Raw genomic sequence first — 19,433 nt, forward strand, 5'->3', positions numbered from 1 at the left:
TGAGAGCCCAAAAGATTGGCAAGCTGCCGCGGTCATCCCCCTCTTCAAAGCGAGAGACACTCTAGACCCAAACTGTTACAGACCAATATCTATCCTACCCTGCCTTTCTAAGGTCTTCGAAGTTAACCAAGTTAACAAACAGATCACCGACCATTAATTATTATAACTGCCATAGATAAAAGACAATACTGTGCAGCCGTGTTCATCAACCTGGCCAAGGCTTTCGACTCTGTCAATCACCACATTCTTATCGGCAGACGCAAGAGCCTTGGTTTCTCAAATGACTGCCTCGCCTGATTCACCAACTACTTCTCAGACAGAGCTCAGTGTGTCAAATCAGAAGGACTGTTGTCCGGACCTCTCGCAGTCTCTATGGGGGTGCCACAGGTTTCAATTCTCGGGCCTACTCTCTTCTCTGTATAAATTAATGATGTCTCTCTTGCTGCTGGTGATTCTCTGATCCACCTCTACGCAGATGACACCATTCTGTATACTTCTGGCCCTTCTTTGGAAACTGTGTTACCCTAGAGGGTATGTGGGACGCTAGCGTCCCATCTGGCCAACATCCAGTGAGATTGCAGAGCTCCAAATTCAAATACAGAAATGCTCATTATAAAAATTCAGAAAACAAAAACACATTTTACATATTTAAAGATGAACTTCTTGTTAATCCAACCATGGTGTCAGATTTAAAAAATGCTTTTCGGCGAAAGCATACCTAGCCCAGAACATAGCCCAGTTGACAAAACCAGCCAAGCAGAAGCGTACAAAACTCAGAAATAAAGATAGAATTAATCCCTTACCTTTGATCATCTTCATATGGTGGCACACAGAAGACATTAATTTCCTCAATAAATGTTCCTTTTGTTCGATAAAGTCTCTTTATATCCAAAAACCTCAGTTTTGTTTGCGCGTTTTCTTCAGTAATCCACAGGCTCAAACGTAGTCAAAACAGGCAGACAAAAAAATCCAAATTGTTAGAAACATATCAAAAAATGTTTATATTCAATCCTCAGGTTGTTTTTAGCCTAAATGATCTATAATATTTCAACAGGACAATAACGTCGTCAATATAAAAGGTAAACAAGAAATGCACTCTCTCGAGATTGCGCATGAAAAAGCTCTGTGACACGTCAGGTTCCACTCATTCACACTGGTCTTACTCCCTCATTTATAGGAGTACAAGCCTGAAACAATTTCTAAAGACTGTTGACATCTAGTGGAAGGCATAGGAACTGCAAATTGAGTCCTAAATCAATGGATACTGTAATGGCATTGAATAGAAAACTACAAAACCTACAAAAACAAAAATACTTCCTGAATGGATTTTTCTCAGGTTTCTGCCTGCCAAATCAGTTATGTTATACTCACAGACACTATTTTAACAGTTTTGGAAACTTTAGATAGTTTTCTTTCCAAATATACCAGTTATATGCATTTCATATCTTCTGGACCCGAGTAGCAGCGGGTTTAATTTGGGCATGCTTTTCATCCAAAATTCCGAATGCTGCCCCCTACCCTAGAGAGGTTAACTAACCTCCAGTCAATGCCATACAACACTCCTTCTGTGGCCTCCAACTGCTGTTAAATGCAAGTAGAACTAAATGCATGCTCTTCAACCGATCGCTGCCCGCACCTGCCCGCCTGTCCAATATCACTACTCTGGACGGTTCTGATTTAGAATATGTGGACAACTACAAATACCTAGGTGTCTGGCTAGACTGTAAACTCTCCTTCCAGACTCAGATTAAGGATCTCCAATCCAAAATTAAATCTAGAATTGGCTTCCTATTTCGCAAACAAAGCATCCTTCACTCATGCTGCCAAACATACCCTCGCAATACTGACTATCCTACCGATCCATGACTTTGTTTATGTCTTTTACAAAATAGCCTCCAACACTCTACTCAGAAAATTGGATGCAGTCTATCACAGTGCCATCCTTTTTGTCACCAAAGCCCCATATAGTACCAAACCACTGCGACTTGTATGCTCTTGTTGGCTGGCCCTCGCTTCAAATTCGTCGCTAAACCCACTGGCTCCAGGTCATGTATAAGTCTTTGCTAGGTAAAGCCCCACCTTATCTCAGCTCACTGGTTACCATAGCAGCACACACCCGTGACACGCGCTCCAGCAGGTATATTTCACTCCTCACCCCCAAAGCCAATTCTTACTTTGGCCGCCTTTCCTTCCAGTTCTCTGCTGCCAATGACTGGAACTAATAGCAAAAATTGCTGAAGCTGGAGACTCATATTTCCCTCACTAACTTTAAGCATTAGCTATCGGAGCAGCTCACAGATCATTTCACCTGTACATAGCCCATCTGTAAATAGTCCATCCAACTACCTCATCCCCATATTATTATTATTTTTTGCTCCTTTGCACCCCAGTATCTCTACTTGCACCGTCATTTGTTCCACATCTAGCACTCTAGTGTTTAATTGCTAAATTGTAATTACTTCGCCACTACGGCCTATTATTGCCCTACCTCCCTAATCTTACCTATTTTTGTATATAGATTTATTTCTAATGTTTTATTGAGTGTATGTTTGTTTACTCCATGTGTAACTCTGTGTTGTTGTCTGTTCTCACTGCTATGCTTTATCTTGGCCCGGTCGCAGTTGTAAATGAGGACACGTGAATAGGTCAGCTACGGTAAAGGACATGTGGACAGGTCAGCTGTAGGACGGGACATGTGGACAGGTCAGCTGTAGGACGGGGCATGTGGACAGATCAGCTGTAGGACGGGGCATGTGGACAGATCAGCTGTAGGACGGGGCATTGGGACAAATCAGCTATGGTACAGGACATGTGGACTGGTCAGCTGTAGGACGGGACATGTGGACAGATCAGCTACTGTACAGGACATGTGGACAGATCTGCTGTAGGACGGGGCATGTGGACAGGTCAGCTACGGTACAGGAAATGTGAACAGGTCATCTGTACGATGGGGCATGTGGACAGATCAGCTGTAGGATGGGACATGTAGACAGGTCAGCTGTAGGATGGGACATGTAGACAGGTCAGCTGTAGGATGGGACATGTGGACAGATCAGCTGTAGGTCGGGACATGTGGACAGGTCAGCTACGGTACAGGACATGTGGACAGGTCAGCAGTAGGACGGGGCATGTGGACAGATCAGCTACGGTACAGGACATGTGGACAGATCAGCTACGGTACAGGACATGTGGACAGGTCAGCTGTAGGACGGGGCATGTGGACAGATCAGCTGTAGGACGGGATTTTGGACAGGTCAGCTATGGTACAGGACATGTGGACAGATCAGATACGGTACAGGACATGTGGACAGGTCAGCTGTAGGACGGGGCATGTGGACAGATCAGCTAAGGTACAGGACATGTGGACAGGTCAGCTGTAGGACGGGGCATGTGGACAGATCAGCTACGGTACAGGACATGTGGACAGGGCAGCTATAGGACGGGAATTGTGGACAGATCAGCTACGGTACAGGACATGTGGACAGGGCAGCTGTAGGACGGGGCATGTGGACAGATCAGCTACGGTACAGGACATGTGGACAGGGCAGCTATAGGACGGGAATTGTGGACAGATCAGCTACGGTACAGGACATGTGGACAGGGCAGCTGTAGGACGGGGCATGTGGACAGATCAGCTGTAGGACGGGATTTTGGACAGGTCAGCTATGGTACAGGACATGTGGACAGATCAGATACGGTACAGGACATGTGGACAGGGCAGCTATAGGACGGGAATTGTGGACAGATCAGCTATGGTACAGGACATGTGGACAGGGCAGCTGTAGGACGGGTCATGTGGACAGATCAGCTACGGTACAGGACATGTGGACAGGGCAGCTATAGGACGGGAATTGTGGACAGATCAGCTACGGTACAGGACATGTGGACAGGGCAGCTGTAGGACGGGGCATGTGGACAGATCAGCTGTAGGACGGGACATTTGGACAGGTTAGCTACTGTACAGGACATGTGGACAGATCAGCTACGGTACAGGACATGTGGACAGGTCAGGTGTAGGACGGGACATGTGGACAGGTCAGCTGTAGGACGTGGCATGTGGACAGATCAGCTACGGTACAGGACATGTGGACAGGTCAGCTGTAGGACGAGACATGTGGACAGGTCAGCTGTAGGACGGGGCATGTGGACAGATCAGCTGTAGGTCGGGACATGTGGACAGGTCAGCTACGGTACAGGACATGTGGACAGATCAGCTACGGTACAGGACATGTGGACAGGTCAGCAGTAGGACGGGGCATGTGGACAGATCAGCTACGGTACAGGACATGTGGCCAGATCAGCTACGGTACAGGACATGTGAACAGGTCAGCTGTAGGACGGGGCATGTGGACAGATCAACTGTAGGACGGGACATGTGGACAGGTCAACTGTAGGTCGGGACATGTGGACAGGTCAGCTGTAGGACGGGGCATGTGGACAGATCATCTACGGTACAGGACATGTGGACAGGTCAGCTGTAGGATGGGGCATGTGGACAGGTCAGCTACGGTACAGGACATGTGGACAGGTCAGCTGTAGGACGGGGCATGTGGACAGATCAGCTGTAGGACGGGACATTTGGACAGATCAGCTGTAGGACGGGACATTTGGACAGGTCAGCTACGGTACAGGACATGTGGACAGATCAGCTGTAGGACGGGACATTTGGACAGGTCAGCTACGGTACAGGACATGTGGACAGGTCAGCTGTAGGACGAGACATGTGGACAGGTCAGCTGTAGGACGGGGCATGTTGACAGATCAGCTGTAGGTCGGGACATGTGGACAGGTCAGCTACGGTACAGGACATGTGGACAGGTCAGCAAGTAGGACGGGGCATGTGGACAGATCAGCTACGGTACAGGAAATGTGGACAGGGCAGCTGTAGGACGGGACATGTGGACAGGTCAGCTGTAGGACGGGGCATGTGGACAGATCAGCTGTAGGTCGGGAAATGTGGACAGGTCAGCTACTGTACAGGACATGTGGACAGATCAGCTACGGTACAGGACATGTGGACAGGTCAGCAGTAGGACGGGGCATGTGGACAGATCAGCTACTGTACAGGACATGTGGACAGGTCAGCTGTAGGACGTGGCATGTGGACAGATCAGCTGAGGTACAGGACATGTGGACAGATCAGCTACGGTACAGGACATGTGGACAGGTCAGTAGGTCGGGACATGTGGACAGGTCAGCTGTAGGACGGGGCATGTGGACAGATCAGCTACTGTGGACAGGTCAGCTGTATGTGGACAGATCAGCTACTCAACTGTGGACAGGTCAACTGTAGGTCGGGACATGTGGACAGGTCAGCTGTAGGACGGGGCATGTGGACAGATCAGCTGTAGGACGGGACATGTGGACAGGTCAGCTGTAGGACGGGGCATGTGGACAGATCAGCTACGGTACAGGACATGTGGACAGGTCAGCTGTAGGACGGGACATGTGGACAGGTCAACTGTAGGTCGGGACATGTGGACAGGTCAGCTGTAGGACGGGGCATGTGGACAGATCAGCTACGGTACAGGACATGTGGACAGGTCAGCTGTAGGACTGGACATGTGGACAGATCAGCTACGGTACAGGACATGTGGACAGGTCAGCTGTAGGACGGGGCATGTGGACAGATCAGCTGTAGGACGGGACATTTGGACAGATCAGCTGTAGGACGGGACATTTGGACAGGTCAGCTACGGTACAGGACATGTGTACAGATCAGCTGTAGGACGGGACATTTGGACAGGTCAGCTACGGTACAGGACATGTGGACAGGTCAGCTGTAGGACGGGGCATGTGGACAGGTCAGCTGTAGGACGGGGCATGTGGACAGATCGGCTAAGGTACAGGACATGTGGAAAGGTCAGCTGTAGGACGGGGCATGTGGACCTGTCAGCTGTAGGACGGGGAATGTGGACAGATCGGCTAAGGTACAGGACATGTGGACAGGTCAGCTGTAGGACGGGGCATGTGGACAGATCAGCTACGGTACAGGACATGTGGACAGATCAGCTACGGTACAGGACATGTGGACAGGTCAGCTGTAGGACGGGGCATGTGGACAGATCAGCTGTAGGACGGGACATTTGGACAGGTCAGCTACTGTACAAGACATGTGGACAGATCAGCTACGGTACAGGACATGTGGACAGATCAGCTATGGTACAGGACATGTGGACAGGTCAGCTGTAGGACGGGGCATGTGGACAGAACAGCTACGGTACAGGACATATGGACAGGTCAGCTGTAGGACGGGGCATGTGGACAGAACAGCTACGGTACAGGACGTGTGGACAGGTCAGCTGTAGGACGGGGCATGTGGACAGATCAGCTACGGTACAGGACATGTGGACAGGTCAGCTGTAGGACGAGGCATGTGGACAGATCAGCTGTAGGACGGGACATTTGGACAGGTCAGCTACGGTACAGGACATGTGGACAGATCAGCTACGGTACAGGACATGTGGACATGTCAGCTGTAGGTCGGGACATGTGGACAGGTCAGCTACGGTACAGGACATGTGGACAGGTCAGCTATAGGACAGGACATGTGGACAGGTCAGCTATAGGACAGGGCATGTAGATAGATTAGCTATTGAACAGGGCTTGTGGACAGGTCAGCTACGGTACAGGACATGTGGACAGGTCAGCTATAGGACAGGACATGTGGACAGGTCAGCTATAGGACAGGGCATGTAGATAGATTAGCTATTGAACAGGACTTGTGGCAGGTCAGGACATGTGGATAGATCAGCTATGGACTTGAGGACAGGTCAGGACATGTAAATAGATCAGCTATAGGACAGGACATGTGGACAGGTCAGCTATAGGACAGGACATGTGGACAGGTCAGCTATAGGACAGGACTTGTGGACAGGTCAGCTATAGGACGGGACTTGTGGACAGGTCATCTATTGAACACTACTTGTGGACAGGTCATCTATAGGACAGGACTTGTGGATAGATCGGCTATTGAACAGTACTTGTGGATAGATCGGCTATAGGACAGCTATATGTCATCTATAGGACAAGACATGTGGATACATCAGCTATGGAACAGGGCATTGGGACAAGTCAGCTATAGGACAGGACATGTGAGTACAGGGCACATTATCAGTTCAGCTATTGGGCCAAATCAGCTGGGTGTCCACTATAGGATGGGACTTGTTAAGGTCATCAAGTCTGTTACAGGTCAAAATAAATAAAATAAGGACTTGTGGACAGGTCAGCTATAGGTCAGGACTTGTGGACAGGTCAGCTATAGGTCAGACTTGTTACAGGTCAGCTATAGGTCAGGAGTTGTTACAGGTCAGCTATAGGTCAGGACTTGTGGACAGGTCAGCTATAGGTTGGGACTTGTGGACAGGCCAGCTATAGGTCAGGACTTGTGGACAGGTCATCTATAGGACAGGTCAGCAATAGGTCAGGACTTGTGGACAGGTCAGCTATAGGTCAGGACTTGTGGACAGGTCAGCTATAGGTCAGGACTTGTGGACAGGTCAGCTATAGGTCAGGACTTGTGGACAGGTCAGCTATAGGTTGGGACTTGTGGACAGGTCAGCTATATGTCAGGACTTGTGGACAGGTCAGCTATAGAGCAGCTATATGTCATCTATAGGACAGGGCATGTGGACAGGTCAGCTATAGAGCAGCTATATGTCATCTATAGGACAGGGCATGTGGACAGGTCAGCTATTGAACAGGGCTTGTGGCAGGTCAGGACATGTGGACAGGTCAGCTATGGAACAGGGTATGTGTATAGATCAGCTATTGAACAGGGTATGTGTATAGATCAGCTATGGAACAGGGTATGTGTATAGATCAGCTATTGAACAGGGTATGTGTATAGATCAGCTATTGAACAGGGCTTGTGTATAGATCAGCTATGGAACAGGGCTTGTGTATAGATCAGCTATTGAACAGGGCTTGTGTATAGATCAGCTATTGAACAGGGCTTGTGTATAGATCAGCTATGGAACAGGGCTTGTGTATAGATCAGCTATTGAACAGGGCTTGTGTATAGATCAGCTATTGAACAGGGCTTGTGTATAGATCAGCTATTGAACAGGGCTTGTGTATAGATCAGCTATTGAACAGGGCTTGTGTATAGATCAGCTATGGAACAGGGCTTGTGTATAGATCAGCTATGGAACAGGGCTTGTGTATAGATCAGCTATGGAACAGGGCTTGTGTATAGATCAGCTATGGAACAGGGCTTGTGTATAGATCAGCTATGGAACAGGGCTTGTGTATAGATCAGCTATAGGACAGAGCATGTGGACAGATCAACTAAAGGTCAGCTATAGGACAGGACATATGGATAGATCAACTAAAGGTCAGCTATAGGACAGGACATATGGATAGATCAACTAAAGGTCAGCTATAGGACAGGACATATGGACAGATCAACTAAAGGTCAGCTATAGGACAGGACATATGGACAGATCAACTAAAGGTCAGCTATAGGACAGGACATATGGATAGATCAACTAAAGGTCAGCTATAGGACAGGACATATGGACAGATCAACTAAAGGTCAGCTATAGGACAGGACATATGGATAGATCAACTAAAGGTCAGCTATTGGGCAGGATATGACGACTGATCAGATATAGACCTTGACCTCACATTGACCTCTCCTTGACCTCACTTTCTCCTTACCCACACTGTTCTTTAGAGGTCCCTCCCTTCCTCCCTCCCTCTCGAATGGCTGGATGTCAGTTCGCAGTGTGTGATGGCAGACAGAAACAGTAGTGACTGTTGGGTGGCAGGTTAGACAGGGTCCCACAGATTAATGCTGTCATTTAAGACATTAAGACACCGAATGACCCACAAGTAGAAATAAGCAAAAAAAGAAAAGTACCTTTTTCAGGACCCTGTCTTTCAAAGATAATTAGTAAAAATCCAAATAACTTCACAGATCTTCATTGTAAAGGGTTTAAACACTGTTTCCCAGGCTTGTTCAATGAAACATAAACAATTAATGAACATGCACCTGTGGAACGGTCGTTAAGACACTAACAGCTTACAGACGGTAGGCAATGAAGGTCACAGTTCTGAAAACTTAGGACACTAAAGAGGCCATTCTACTGACTCTGAAAAACACCAAAAGAAAGATGCCCCGGATCCCTGCTCATCTGTGTGAACGTGCCTTAGGCATGCTGCAAGGAGGCATGAGGACTGCAGATGTGGCCAGGGCAATATTTTGCAATGTCCGTACTGTGAGATGCCTAAGACAGCGCTACAGGGGGCCAGGACGGACAGCTGATTGTCCTCGCAGTGGCAGACCAAGTGTAACAACACCTGCACAGGATCGGTACATCTGAACATCACAACTGCGGGACAGGTACAGGATGGCAACAACAACTGCCCATGTTACACCAGGAACGCACAATCCCACCATCAGTGCTCAGACTGTTCGCAATAGGTTGAGAGAGGCTGGACTGAGGGCTTGTAGGCCTGTTGTAAGGCAGGTCCGCACCAGACATCACCGGCAACAACGTCGGCTATGGGCACAAACCCCCCGTCGCTGGACCAGACAGGACTGGCAAAAAGTGTTCTTCACTGACGAGTCGCGGTTTTGTCTCACAAGGGGTGATGGTCAGACTCGCATTTATCGTCGAAGGAATGAGCCTTACACCGAGGCCTGTACTCTGGAGTGGGATCGATTTGGAGGTGGGGGGTCCATCATGGTCTGGGGCGGTGTGTCACAGCATCATCGGACTGAGCTTGTTGTCATTGCAGGCAATCTCAACGCTGTGCGTTACAGGGAAGACGTCCTCTTCCCTCATGTGGTACACTTCCTGCAGGCTCATCCTGACATGACCCTCCTGCATGGTAATGCCACCAGCCATACTGCTCGTTCTGTGCGTGATTTCATGCAAGACAGGTTGTCAGTGTTCTGCGATGGCCAAAGAACCTGGATCTCAATCCCACTGAGCACATCTGGGAACTGTTGGATCGGAGGGTGAGGGCTAGGGCCTATCCCCTCAGAAATGTCCGGGAACTTGCAGGTGTCTTGGTGGAAGAGTGGGGTAACATTTCACAGCAAGAACTGACAAATCTGGTGCAGTCCATAAGGAGGAGATGCACTGCAGTACTTAATGCAGCTGGTGGCCACACCAGATACTGACTGTTACTTTTGATTTTAACCCTCCCATTGTTCAGGGACACATTATTCCATTTATTTTAGTCACATGTCTGTGGAACTTGTTCAGTTTATGTCTCAGTTGTTGATCTTGTTATGTTCATACAAATATTTACACATGTTAAGTTTGCTGAAAATACACGCAGTTGACAGTGAGAGGACGTTTCTTTTTATGCTGAGTTTATAACTAATATATTGTAATTTAATAATGCGGTTTGATGGGACAGGAAGTGGAAAGGGAAGTGGAATTTTAAATGTTGCTTACTGGACCTGATCTAGATTGTGTTACACCGAGATAAGATCAGGCCAGTGGTTTAATCAACTTTAATGCCTCAGTTTAATCACCCCCGACAACCTGCTGCCAAGACTGAAGACAACAAACAGCGATTGGGGAGAGGGGTTAGAGTTAGAGATGAGGTCATTCAGAAACATGCCAGAATGTCTCCTAGATTTGGAATCTCACTGAATTAAGAGGCTCTTTTTGCGTCACAGTGTTTTTGTAATGAGTTGCCATGATGTTTTGATCTAAACCAACTAAACTGCTTCCAGTTAATTGGGAACTGCCAACCAGATTCAGATTCGTAGTAATTTGGTAACAATTACTGTGGCAGAATGCAGTAGTGGAGAAAGACTAACAAGATAAGGATTGTAGAACTGCTTCAAATGTTCTACAAGTGTTCTGCTGTTACATGGTGATGTACCACAGCTTCAGTTGTTAACATGTTACATGGTGATGTACCACAGCTTCAGTTGTTAACATGTTACATGGTGATGTACCACAGCTTCAGTTGTTAACATGTTACATGGTGATGTACCACAGCTTCAGTTGTTAACATGTTACATGGTGATGTACCACAGCTTCAGTTGTTAACATGTTACATGGTGATGTACCACAGCTTCAGTTGTTAACATGTTACATGGTGATGTACCACAGCTTCAGTTGTTAACATGTTACATGGTGATGTACCACAGCTTCAGTTGTTAACATGTTACATGGTGATGTACCACAGCTTCAGTTGTTAACATGTTACATGGTGATGTACCACAGCTTCAGTTGTTAACATGTTACATGGTGATGTACCACAGCTTCAGTTGTTACCATGTTACATGGTGATGTACCACAGCTTCAGTTGTTAACATGTTACGTGGGGATCAAATCAAATCAAATCAAATTTGATTTGTCACATACACATGGTTAGCAGATGTTAATGCGAGTGTAGCGAAATGCTTGTGCTTCTAGTTCCGACAATGCAGTGATAACCAACAAGTAATCTAACTAACAATTCCAAAACTACTGTCTTATACACAGTGTAAGGGGATAAGGAATATGTACATAAGGATATATGAATGAGTGATGGTACAGAGCAGCATACAGTAGATGGTATCGAGTACAGTATATACATATGAGATGAGTATGTAGACAAAGTAAACAAAGTGGCATAGTTAAAGTGGCTAGTGATACATGTATTACATAAGGATGCAGTCGATGATGTAGAGTACAGTATATACGTATGCATATGAGATGAATAATGTAGGGTAAGTAACATTATATAAGGTAGCATTGTTTAAAGTGGCTAGTGATATATTTACATCATTTCCCATCAATTCCCATTATTAAAGTGGCTGGAGTTGAGTCAGTGTCAGTGTGTTGGCAGCAGCCACTCAATGTTAGTGGTGGCTGTTTAACAGTCTGATGGCCTTGAGATAGAAGCTGTTTTTCAGTCTCTCGGTCCCAGCTTTGATGCACCTGTACTGACCTCGCCTTCTGGATGATAGCGGGGTGAACAGGCAGTGGTTCGGGTGGTTGATGTCCTTGATGATCTTTATGGCCTTCCTGTAACATCGGGTGGTGTAGGTGTCCTGGAGGGCAGGTAGTTTGCCCCGGTGATGCGTTGTGCAGACCTCACTACCCTCTGGAGAGCCTTACGGTTGAGGGCGGAGCAGTTGCCGTACCAGGCGGTGATACAGCCCGCCAGGATGCTCTCGATTGTGCATCTGTAGAAGTTTGTGAGTGCTTTTGGTGACAAGCCGAATTTCTTCAGCCTCCTGAGGTTGAAGAGGCGCTGCTGCGCCTTCTTCACGACGCTGTCAGTGTGAGTGGACCAATTCAGTTTGTCTGTGATGTGTATGCCGAGGAACTTAAAACTTGCTACCCTCTCCACTACTGTTCCATCGATGTGGATAGGGGGGTGTTCCCTCTGCTGTTTCCTGAAGTCCACAATCATCTCCTTAGTTTTGTTGACGTTGAGTGTGAGGTTATTTTCCTGACACCACACTCCGAGGGCCCTCACCTCCTCCCTGTAGGCCGTCTCGTCGTTGTTGGTAATCAAGCCTACCACTGTTGTGTCGTCCGCAAACTTGATGATTGAGTTGGAGGCGTGCGTGGCCAAGCAGTCGTGGGTGAACAGGGAGTACAGGAGAGGGCTCAGAACGCACCCTTGTGGGGCCCCCGTGTTGAGGATCAGCGGGGAGGAGATGTTGTTGCCTACCCTCACCACCTGGGGGCGGCCCGTCAGGAAGTCCAGTACCCAGTTGCACAGGGCGGGGTGTACCACAGCTTCAGTTGTTAACATGTTACATGGTGATGTACCACAGCTTCAGTTGTTAACATGTTACATGGTGATGTACCACAGCTTCAGTTGTTAACATGTTACGTGGGGATGTACCACAGCTTCAGTTGTTAACATGTTACATGGTGATGTACCACAGCTTCAGTTGTTAACATGTTACATGGTGATGTACCACAGCTTCAGTTGTTAACATGTTACATGGTGATGTACCACAGCTTCAGTTGTTAACATGTTACATGGTGATGTACCACAGCTTCAGTTGTTAACATGTTACATGGTGATGTACCACAGCTTCAGTTGTTAACATGTTACATGGTGATGTACCACAGCTTCAGTTGTTAACATGTTACATGGTTTTTCTCCAGGATCTAAGGTTTATTACAGAGTGTGTTATGGGTACTCTATGATGCTTGCTTTATCAATTACACTGATCGCTATCCAAGCGTTCAGACATTTTTGGAAAGGAAATCACAGTAGCTTAAAAACTTATTTGGGACTGGGGGCAGTATTGAGTAGCTTGGATAAAAAGGTGCCCATAGTAAAGATTTGGATAGAAACACTCTGAAGTTTCTAAACCTGTTTGAATGATGTCTGTGAATATAACACAACTCATATGGCAGGCAAAAACCTGAGAAAAAAATCCAACCAGGAAGTGGGAAATCTGAGGTTTGTAGTTTTTTAAGTCATTGCCTATCGAATACACAGTGTCTATGGGGTCATATTGCACTTCCTAAGGCTTCCACTAGATGTCAACAGTCTTTAGAACCTTTTTTGAGGCTTCTACTGTGAAGATTTATGTTAAAAACATCCTAAAGATTGATTCTATACATTGTTTGACATGTTTCTACGGACTGTAACGGAACTTTTTGACTTTTCGTCTGGACCTGGTTATTGCGCCTCATGAATTTGGTTTGTGAACTAAATGCGCGAACAAAAAGGAGGCATTTGGACATAAATTATGGACTTTATCGAACAACACAAACATTTATTGTGGAACTGGGATTCCTGGCAGTGCATAGTAACATAATAAAAGTATAATTATAATATGCTATTCTGTCGTCAATGGATGAATGGGATGCCAGCAACCAGATAGAAACTGATAATGGTGCATGTTTAAACCAAGTACATGCTCAATGGCTTTCAATATCTGGAGATAAAACCAGGCCAGCGGGGGAGCGACTGTCTGAGAATGGGCACAATACAGTGTCTGATACAATGAACAAAATACTGTTTTTAAATCTTGTCAGAAAATATATTTCCATTCATATTTTTTTATGCAATTAATTATTTGCAATTCTTCATGCACTGGTGATTTTGTTTAGGAATACAGCAAATAATTACACTTGTGACCTGGCTGGTTATATTATTATTATTAGTATTGTCATCATCAGGTTCCATGCTGGGTGGTACATCTGTCAGAGAACAGTTCCATGCTGGGTGGTACATCTGTCAGAGAACAGGTTCCATGCTGGGTGGTACATCTGTCAGAGAACAGGTTCCATGCTGGGTGGTACATCTGTCAGAGAACAGGTTCCATGCTGGGTGGTACATCTGTCAGAGAACAGGTTCCATGCTGGGTGGTACATCTGTTCCAGAGAATCTGTCAGGTTCCATGCTGGGTGGTACATCTGAGAACAGGTTCAGAGAACAGGTTCCATGCTGGGTGGTACATCTGTCAGAGAACAGGTTCCATGCTGGGTGGTACATCTGTCAGAGAACAGGTCCATGAGAACAGGTTCCATGCTGGGTGGTACATCTGTCAGAGAACAGGTTCCATGCTGGGTGGTACATCTGTCAGAGAACAGTTCCATGCTGGGTGGTACATCTGTCAGAGAACAGGTTCCATGCTGGGTGGTACATCTGTCAGAGAACAGGTTCCATGCTGGGTGGTACATCTGTCAGAGAACAGGTTCCATGCTGGGTGGTACATCTGTCAGAGAACAGGTTCCATGCTGGGTGGTACACTTGTCAGAGAACAGGTTCCATGCTGGGTGGTACATCTGTCAGAGAACAGGTTCCATGCTGGGTGGTACATCTGTCAGAGAACAGGTTCCATGCTGGGTGGTACATCTGTCAGAGAACAGGTTCCATGCTGGGTGGTACATCTGTCAGAAAACAGGTTCCATGCTGGGTGGTACATCTGTCAGGGAACAGGTTCCATGCTGGGTGGTACATTTGTCAGAGAACAGGTTCCATGCTGGGTGGTACATCTGTCAGAGAACAGTTCCATGCTGGGTGGTAAAACTTCCCAGGCCTGCTAGGAACAGGAAGGCTGGCTTCTGCTTCTCCTGGTTTTTTATTTGGCTGGAATGTGGGAATGTGATTTACTGATCGGGGTCCCAGCTAATGTTGAGCTCCCTCCCTGGGTTTCTGTTAGCTGGGCTGAAGGTGTTACTAGTCATTCTCCTCTGATACAGTTAAAGTCAGAAGTTTACATACACTTAGGTTGGAGTCATTAAAACTCGTTTTTCAACCACTCCACAAATGTCTTGTTAACAAACTATAGTTTTGGCAAGTTGGTTAGGACATCTAGTTTGTGCATGACACAAGTCATTTTTCCAACAATTGTTTACAGACAGATTATTTCACTTATAATTCACTGTATCACAATTCCAGTGGGTCAGAAGTTTACATACACTAAGTTGACTGTGCCTTTAAACAGCTTGGAAAATTCCAGAAAATGTCATGGCTTTATAAGCTTCTTATAGGCTAATTGACATCATTTGAGTCAATCGGAGGTGTACTTGTGGATGTATTTCAAAGCCTGCCTTCAAACTCAGTGCCTCTTTGCTTGACATCAAGGGAAAATCAAAATAAATCAGCCAAGACCTCAGAAAAAAAATTGTAGACCTCCACAAGTCTGGTTCATCCTTGGGAGCAATTTCCAAAATCCTGAAGGTACCATGTTCATCTGTACAAACAGTAGAACGCAAGTATAAACACCATGAGACCACGCAGCCGTTATAGCACTCAGGAAGGAGACGCGTTCTGTCTCCTAGAGATGAACGTACATTGGTGCGAAAAGTGCAAATCAATCCCAGAACAACATCAAAGGACCTTGTGAAGATGCTGGAGGAAACAGGTACAAAAGTATCTATATCCACAGTAAAACGCGTCCTATATCGACATAACCTGAAAGGCCGCTCAGCAAGGAAGAAACCACTGCTCCAAAACCGCCATAAAAAAGCCAGACTACGGTTTGCAACTGCACATGGGGACAAAGATGATATTTTTTGTAGAAATGTCCTCTGGTCTGATGAAACAAAAATAGAACTGTTTGGCCATAATGACCATCATTATGTTTGGAGGAAAAAGGAGGAGGCTTGCAAGCCTAAGAACACCATCCCAACCATGAAGCACAAGGGTGGCAGCATCATGTTGTGGTGTTGCTTTGCTGCAGGACGGACTGGTGCACTTCACAAAATAGATTGCAACATGAGGTAGGAAAATTATGTGGATATATTGAAACAACATCTCAAGACATCAGTCAGGAAGTTAAAGCTTGGTCGCAAATGTGTCTTCCAAATGGACAATGACCCCAAGCATATTTCCAAAGTTGTGGCAAAATGGCTTAAGGACAACAAAGTCAAGGTATTGGAGTGGCCATCACAAAACCCTGACCTCAATCCTATAGACAATTTGTGGGCAGAACTGAAAAAGCCTGTGTGAGAAAGGAGGCCTACAAACCTGACTCAGTTAGACCAGCTCTGTCAGGAGGAATGGGCCAAAATTCACCCAACTTATTTTGGGGAGCTTGTGGAAGGCAACCTGAAACATTTGACCCAAGTTAAAAAATGTAAAGGCAATGCTACCAAATACTAATTGAGTATGTAAACTTCTGACCCACTGGGAATGTGATGAAATAAATCAAATATGAAATAAATCATTCTCTCTACTATTATTCTGACATTTCACATTCTTAAAATAAAGTGGGGATCCTAACTGACCTAAAACAGGGAATGTTTACAAGGATTAAATGTCAGGAATTGTGAAAAACTGAGTTTAAATGTATTTGACTAAGGTGTATGTAAACTTCCGACTTCAACTGTACTTAGGGTTAGGGTTTCTGTTAGCTAGGCTGAAGGTGTCACTAAATGTCCTCTGTTATTCTCCGTTTCAGCTGAAGAACAAGTTCATGAAGAAGCTTCCCCGAGACGCCGAGGCATCCAACGTTCTCGTTGGAGAGGTGGACTTCCTGGACACCCCCTTTGTGGCATTTGTCCGTCTACAGCAGGCTGTGATGCTGGGAGCTCTTACAGAAGTCCCTGTCCCCACCAGGTTAATATATAAATGTAAACTAGAGTTGTTACGGTTTGACATCATGTAATCTCTTTGGTCTTTCATCCTCAGATTCCTGTTCATCCTTTTAGGACCCAAAGGAAAAGCCAAGTCCTATCATGAGATAGGAAGAGCTATCGCCACCCTCATGTCAGATGAGGTAAGCAGAACAAGATTTCAGAGCAAGGTATTTAACCTTTACTTTTTTTTACTAGGCAAGTCAGTAAAGAACAAATTCTACCCCTGCCAAACCCTCCCTTAACCCGAACTACGCTGGGCCAATTGTGCACCGCCCTATGGGACGGTATCAGCTATGATGTCAGATGAGGTAAGCAGAGCAAGGTTTCAGAGCAAGGAATTAGCTATGATGTCAGATGAGGTAAGCAGAGCAAGGTTTCAGAGCAAGGAATTAGCTATGATGTCAGATGAGGTAAGCATAGCAAAGTTTCAGCTATGATGTCAGAAGAGGTAAGCAGCACAAAGCAAGGTGTCAGCTATGATGTCAGATGATGTAAGCAGCACAGAGCAAGGTGTCAGCTATGATGTCAGATGATGTAAGCAGCACAGAGCAAGGTGTCAGCTATGATGTCAGAGGAGGTAAGCAGCACAGAGCAAGGTGTCAGCTATGATGTCAGAAGAGGTAAGCAGCACAGATCAAGGTGTCAGCTATGATGTCAGAAGAGGTAAGCAGCACAGAGCAAGGTGTCAGCTATGATGTCAGAGGAGGTAAACAGCACAGAGCAAGGTGTCAGCTATAATGTCAGATGAGGTAAACAGCACAGAGCAAGGTGTCAGCTATGATGTCAGAGGAGGTAAACAGCACAGAGCAAGGTGTCAGCTATAATGTCAGATGAGGTAAACAGCACAGAGCAAGGTGTCAGCTATGATGTCAGAGGAGGTAAACAGCACAGAGCAAGGTGTCAGCTATAATGTCAGATGAGGTAAACAGCACAGAGCAAGGTGTCAGCTATAATGTCAGATGAGGTAAACAGCACAGAGCAAGGTGTCAGCTGAATACATGTCTGAGTCCCTACTAAATACTATGCTGCCTGTATAAATCAGTCAGATGAATGCTATACAGGTATGCTGTCTACTAGTTGAACATTCACATTCAGTCCCTTTCCAATACCACCTGAGATGTACTTGTTGCTGATATTCACAAGTGCTTTGTTTTTTCCAGCTTTTTCTGATAACTCACTGAGGCCCCCTGGTGGGCACCAACTGTCAGCTCTCACTTCATATTTAATTTAATCAGTAGACAATTTAAACATTAACTTTCTACTTTACAAGAGACAAAACAAACTACATAAATATGAAAATAAAAAGCCAAATCAAATCCAAGTGTTGAACTGACAACTTTGTCTTATGCAGGTGTTCCATGACATAGCATACAAGGCGAGGGACAGAGAGGATCTGCTGGCTGGCATCGATGAGTTTCTGGATGAGGTGATTGTACTGCCCCCGGGGGAATGGGACCCGGCCATCAGGATAGAACCGCCCAAGTCTGTACCTTCTGCTGACAAAAGGTTAGCATCCATCTGCTGACATGATATGCTGTTTTATGCGTTTCTATACTATAGTCCTCTATATTGTGCTTCTCAGGAAGAACATGTATGCTGGAGGCGACAGCGGCCAGATGAACGGAAACACGCCCCATGATGGGGGAGGAGGGGGAGGGGGGCATGCAGTGGGAGATGAGCTCAAGAAGACAGGCAGGTGAGTCAACTAATGAAACACAATAAAACACTGTACTGATGAAGGCCATTGATGAAGGCTGAAACATCAAGCTTTTAATAGTTGCTTGAATAAAATAATACTTTTTTAAAGGTGTGCGATCATTGCGCTTATCATTTTTTAAAATTAACTGTTGCACCTCGACTCCCATTTCTCGTCTTCCATTCCTCTGGAGTCAACCAATAAAATGTATGAGTCTCAGGATAGGTTAGTGAGTCAGGACAGGGCAGGAAAGGACAACCAGAATGTTTTTCTTCATGATTTTCAGGTTTTGTGGAGGCCTCCTACTTGACATCAAAAGGAAAGCTCCATTCTTCGCCAGTGATTTCTACGATGTGTTCCACATCCAGGCACTGTCGGCCATCCTGTTCATCTACCTAGGAACCGTAACTAATGCCATCACCTTCGGAGGGTTGCTAGGAGACGCCACCGACAACATGCAGGTCAGGCTATCTCTTCTTTCTGCCAAGCATGTTGAGACATTTGTTATGAATTAAAGGTGCACTCTCCCAGTTAAACTAAACTATCAGGATGTAGATACTGATCTACACACTGATTGTAGAACACCCCTGAACTGCATCCTGATAGTTTAAAATCCATAATCAACATAATATCACTGATAGTTTGAGACCCCTAACTGACATCCTGATAGTTTAACAGCTCTGATCTACATCCTGATCTACATGCCTTAAATTACATACCCA

At 46.0% G+C, this 19,433-nt stretch overlaps 1 protein-coding gene across 5 annotated transcripts in view; it reads left to right on the plus strand.

Annotated features, from left to right (window-relative positions):
• The window catches only part of slc4a4a (solute carrier family 4 member 4a), a 328,181-nt gene that overhangs the window by 214,192 nt on the left and 94,556 nt on the right, over nt 1-19,433 (plus strand). For all 5 annotated transcript variants that reach the window (XM_065011302.1, XM_065011299.1, XM_065011301.1 and 2 more), the window contains 5 exons: nt 16,838-16,995; nt 17,068-17,155; nt 18,367-18,521; nt 18,598-18,711; nt 18,998-19,172. In XM_065011302.1, coding sequence (XP_064867374.1) covers nt 16,838-16,995; nt 17,068-17,155; nt 18,367-18,521; nt 18,598-18,711; nt 18,998-19,172 — 690 coding nt within the window. The remainder of the gene's footprint in view (nt 1-16,837; nt 16,996-17,067; nt 17,156-18,366; nt 18,522-18,597; nt 18,712-18,997; nt 19,173-19,433) is intronic.

The sequence above is a fragment of the Oncorhynchus nerka genome, linkage group LG27, assembly GCF_034236695.1.
Source record: "Oncorhynchus nerka isolate Pitt River linkage group LG27, Oner_Uvic_2.0, whole genome shotgun sequence".
Classification (NCBI taxonomy): domain Eukaryota; kingdom Metazoa; phylum Chordata; class Actinopteri; order Salmoniformes; family Salmonidae; genus Oncorhynchus; species Oncorhynchus nerka.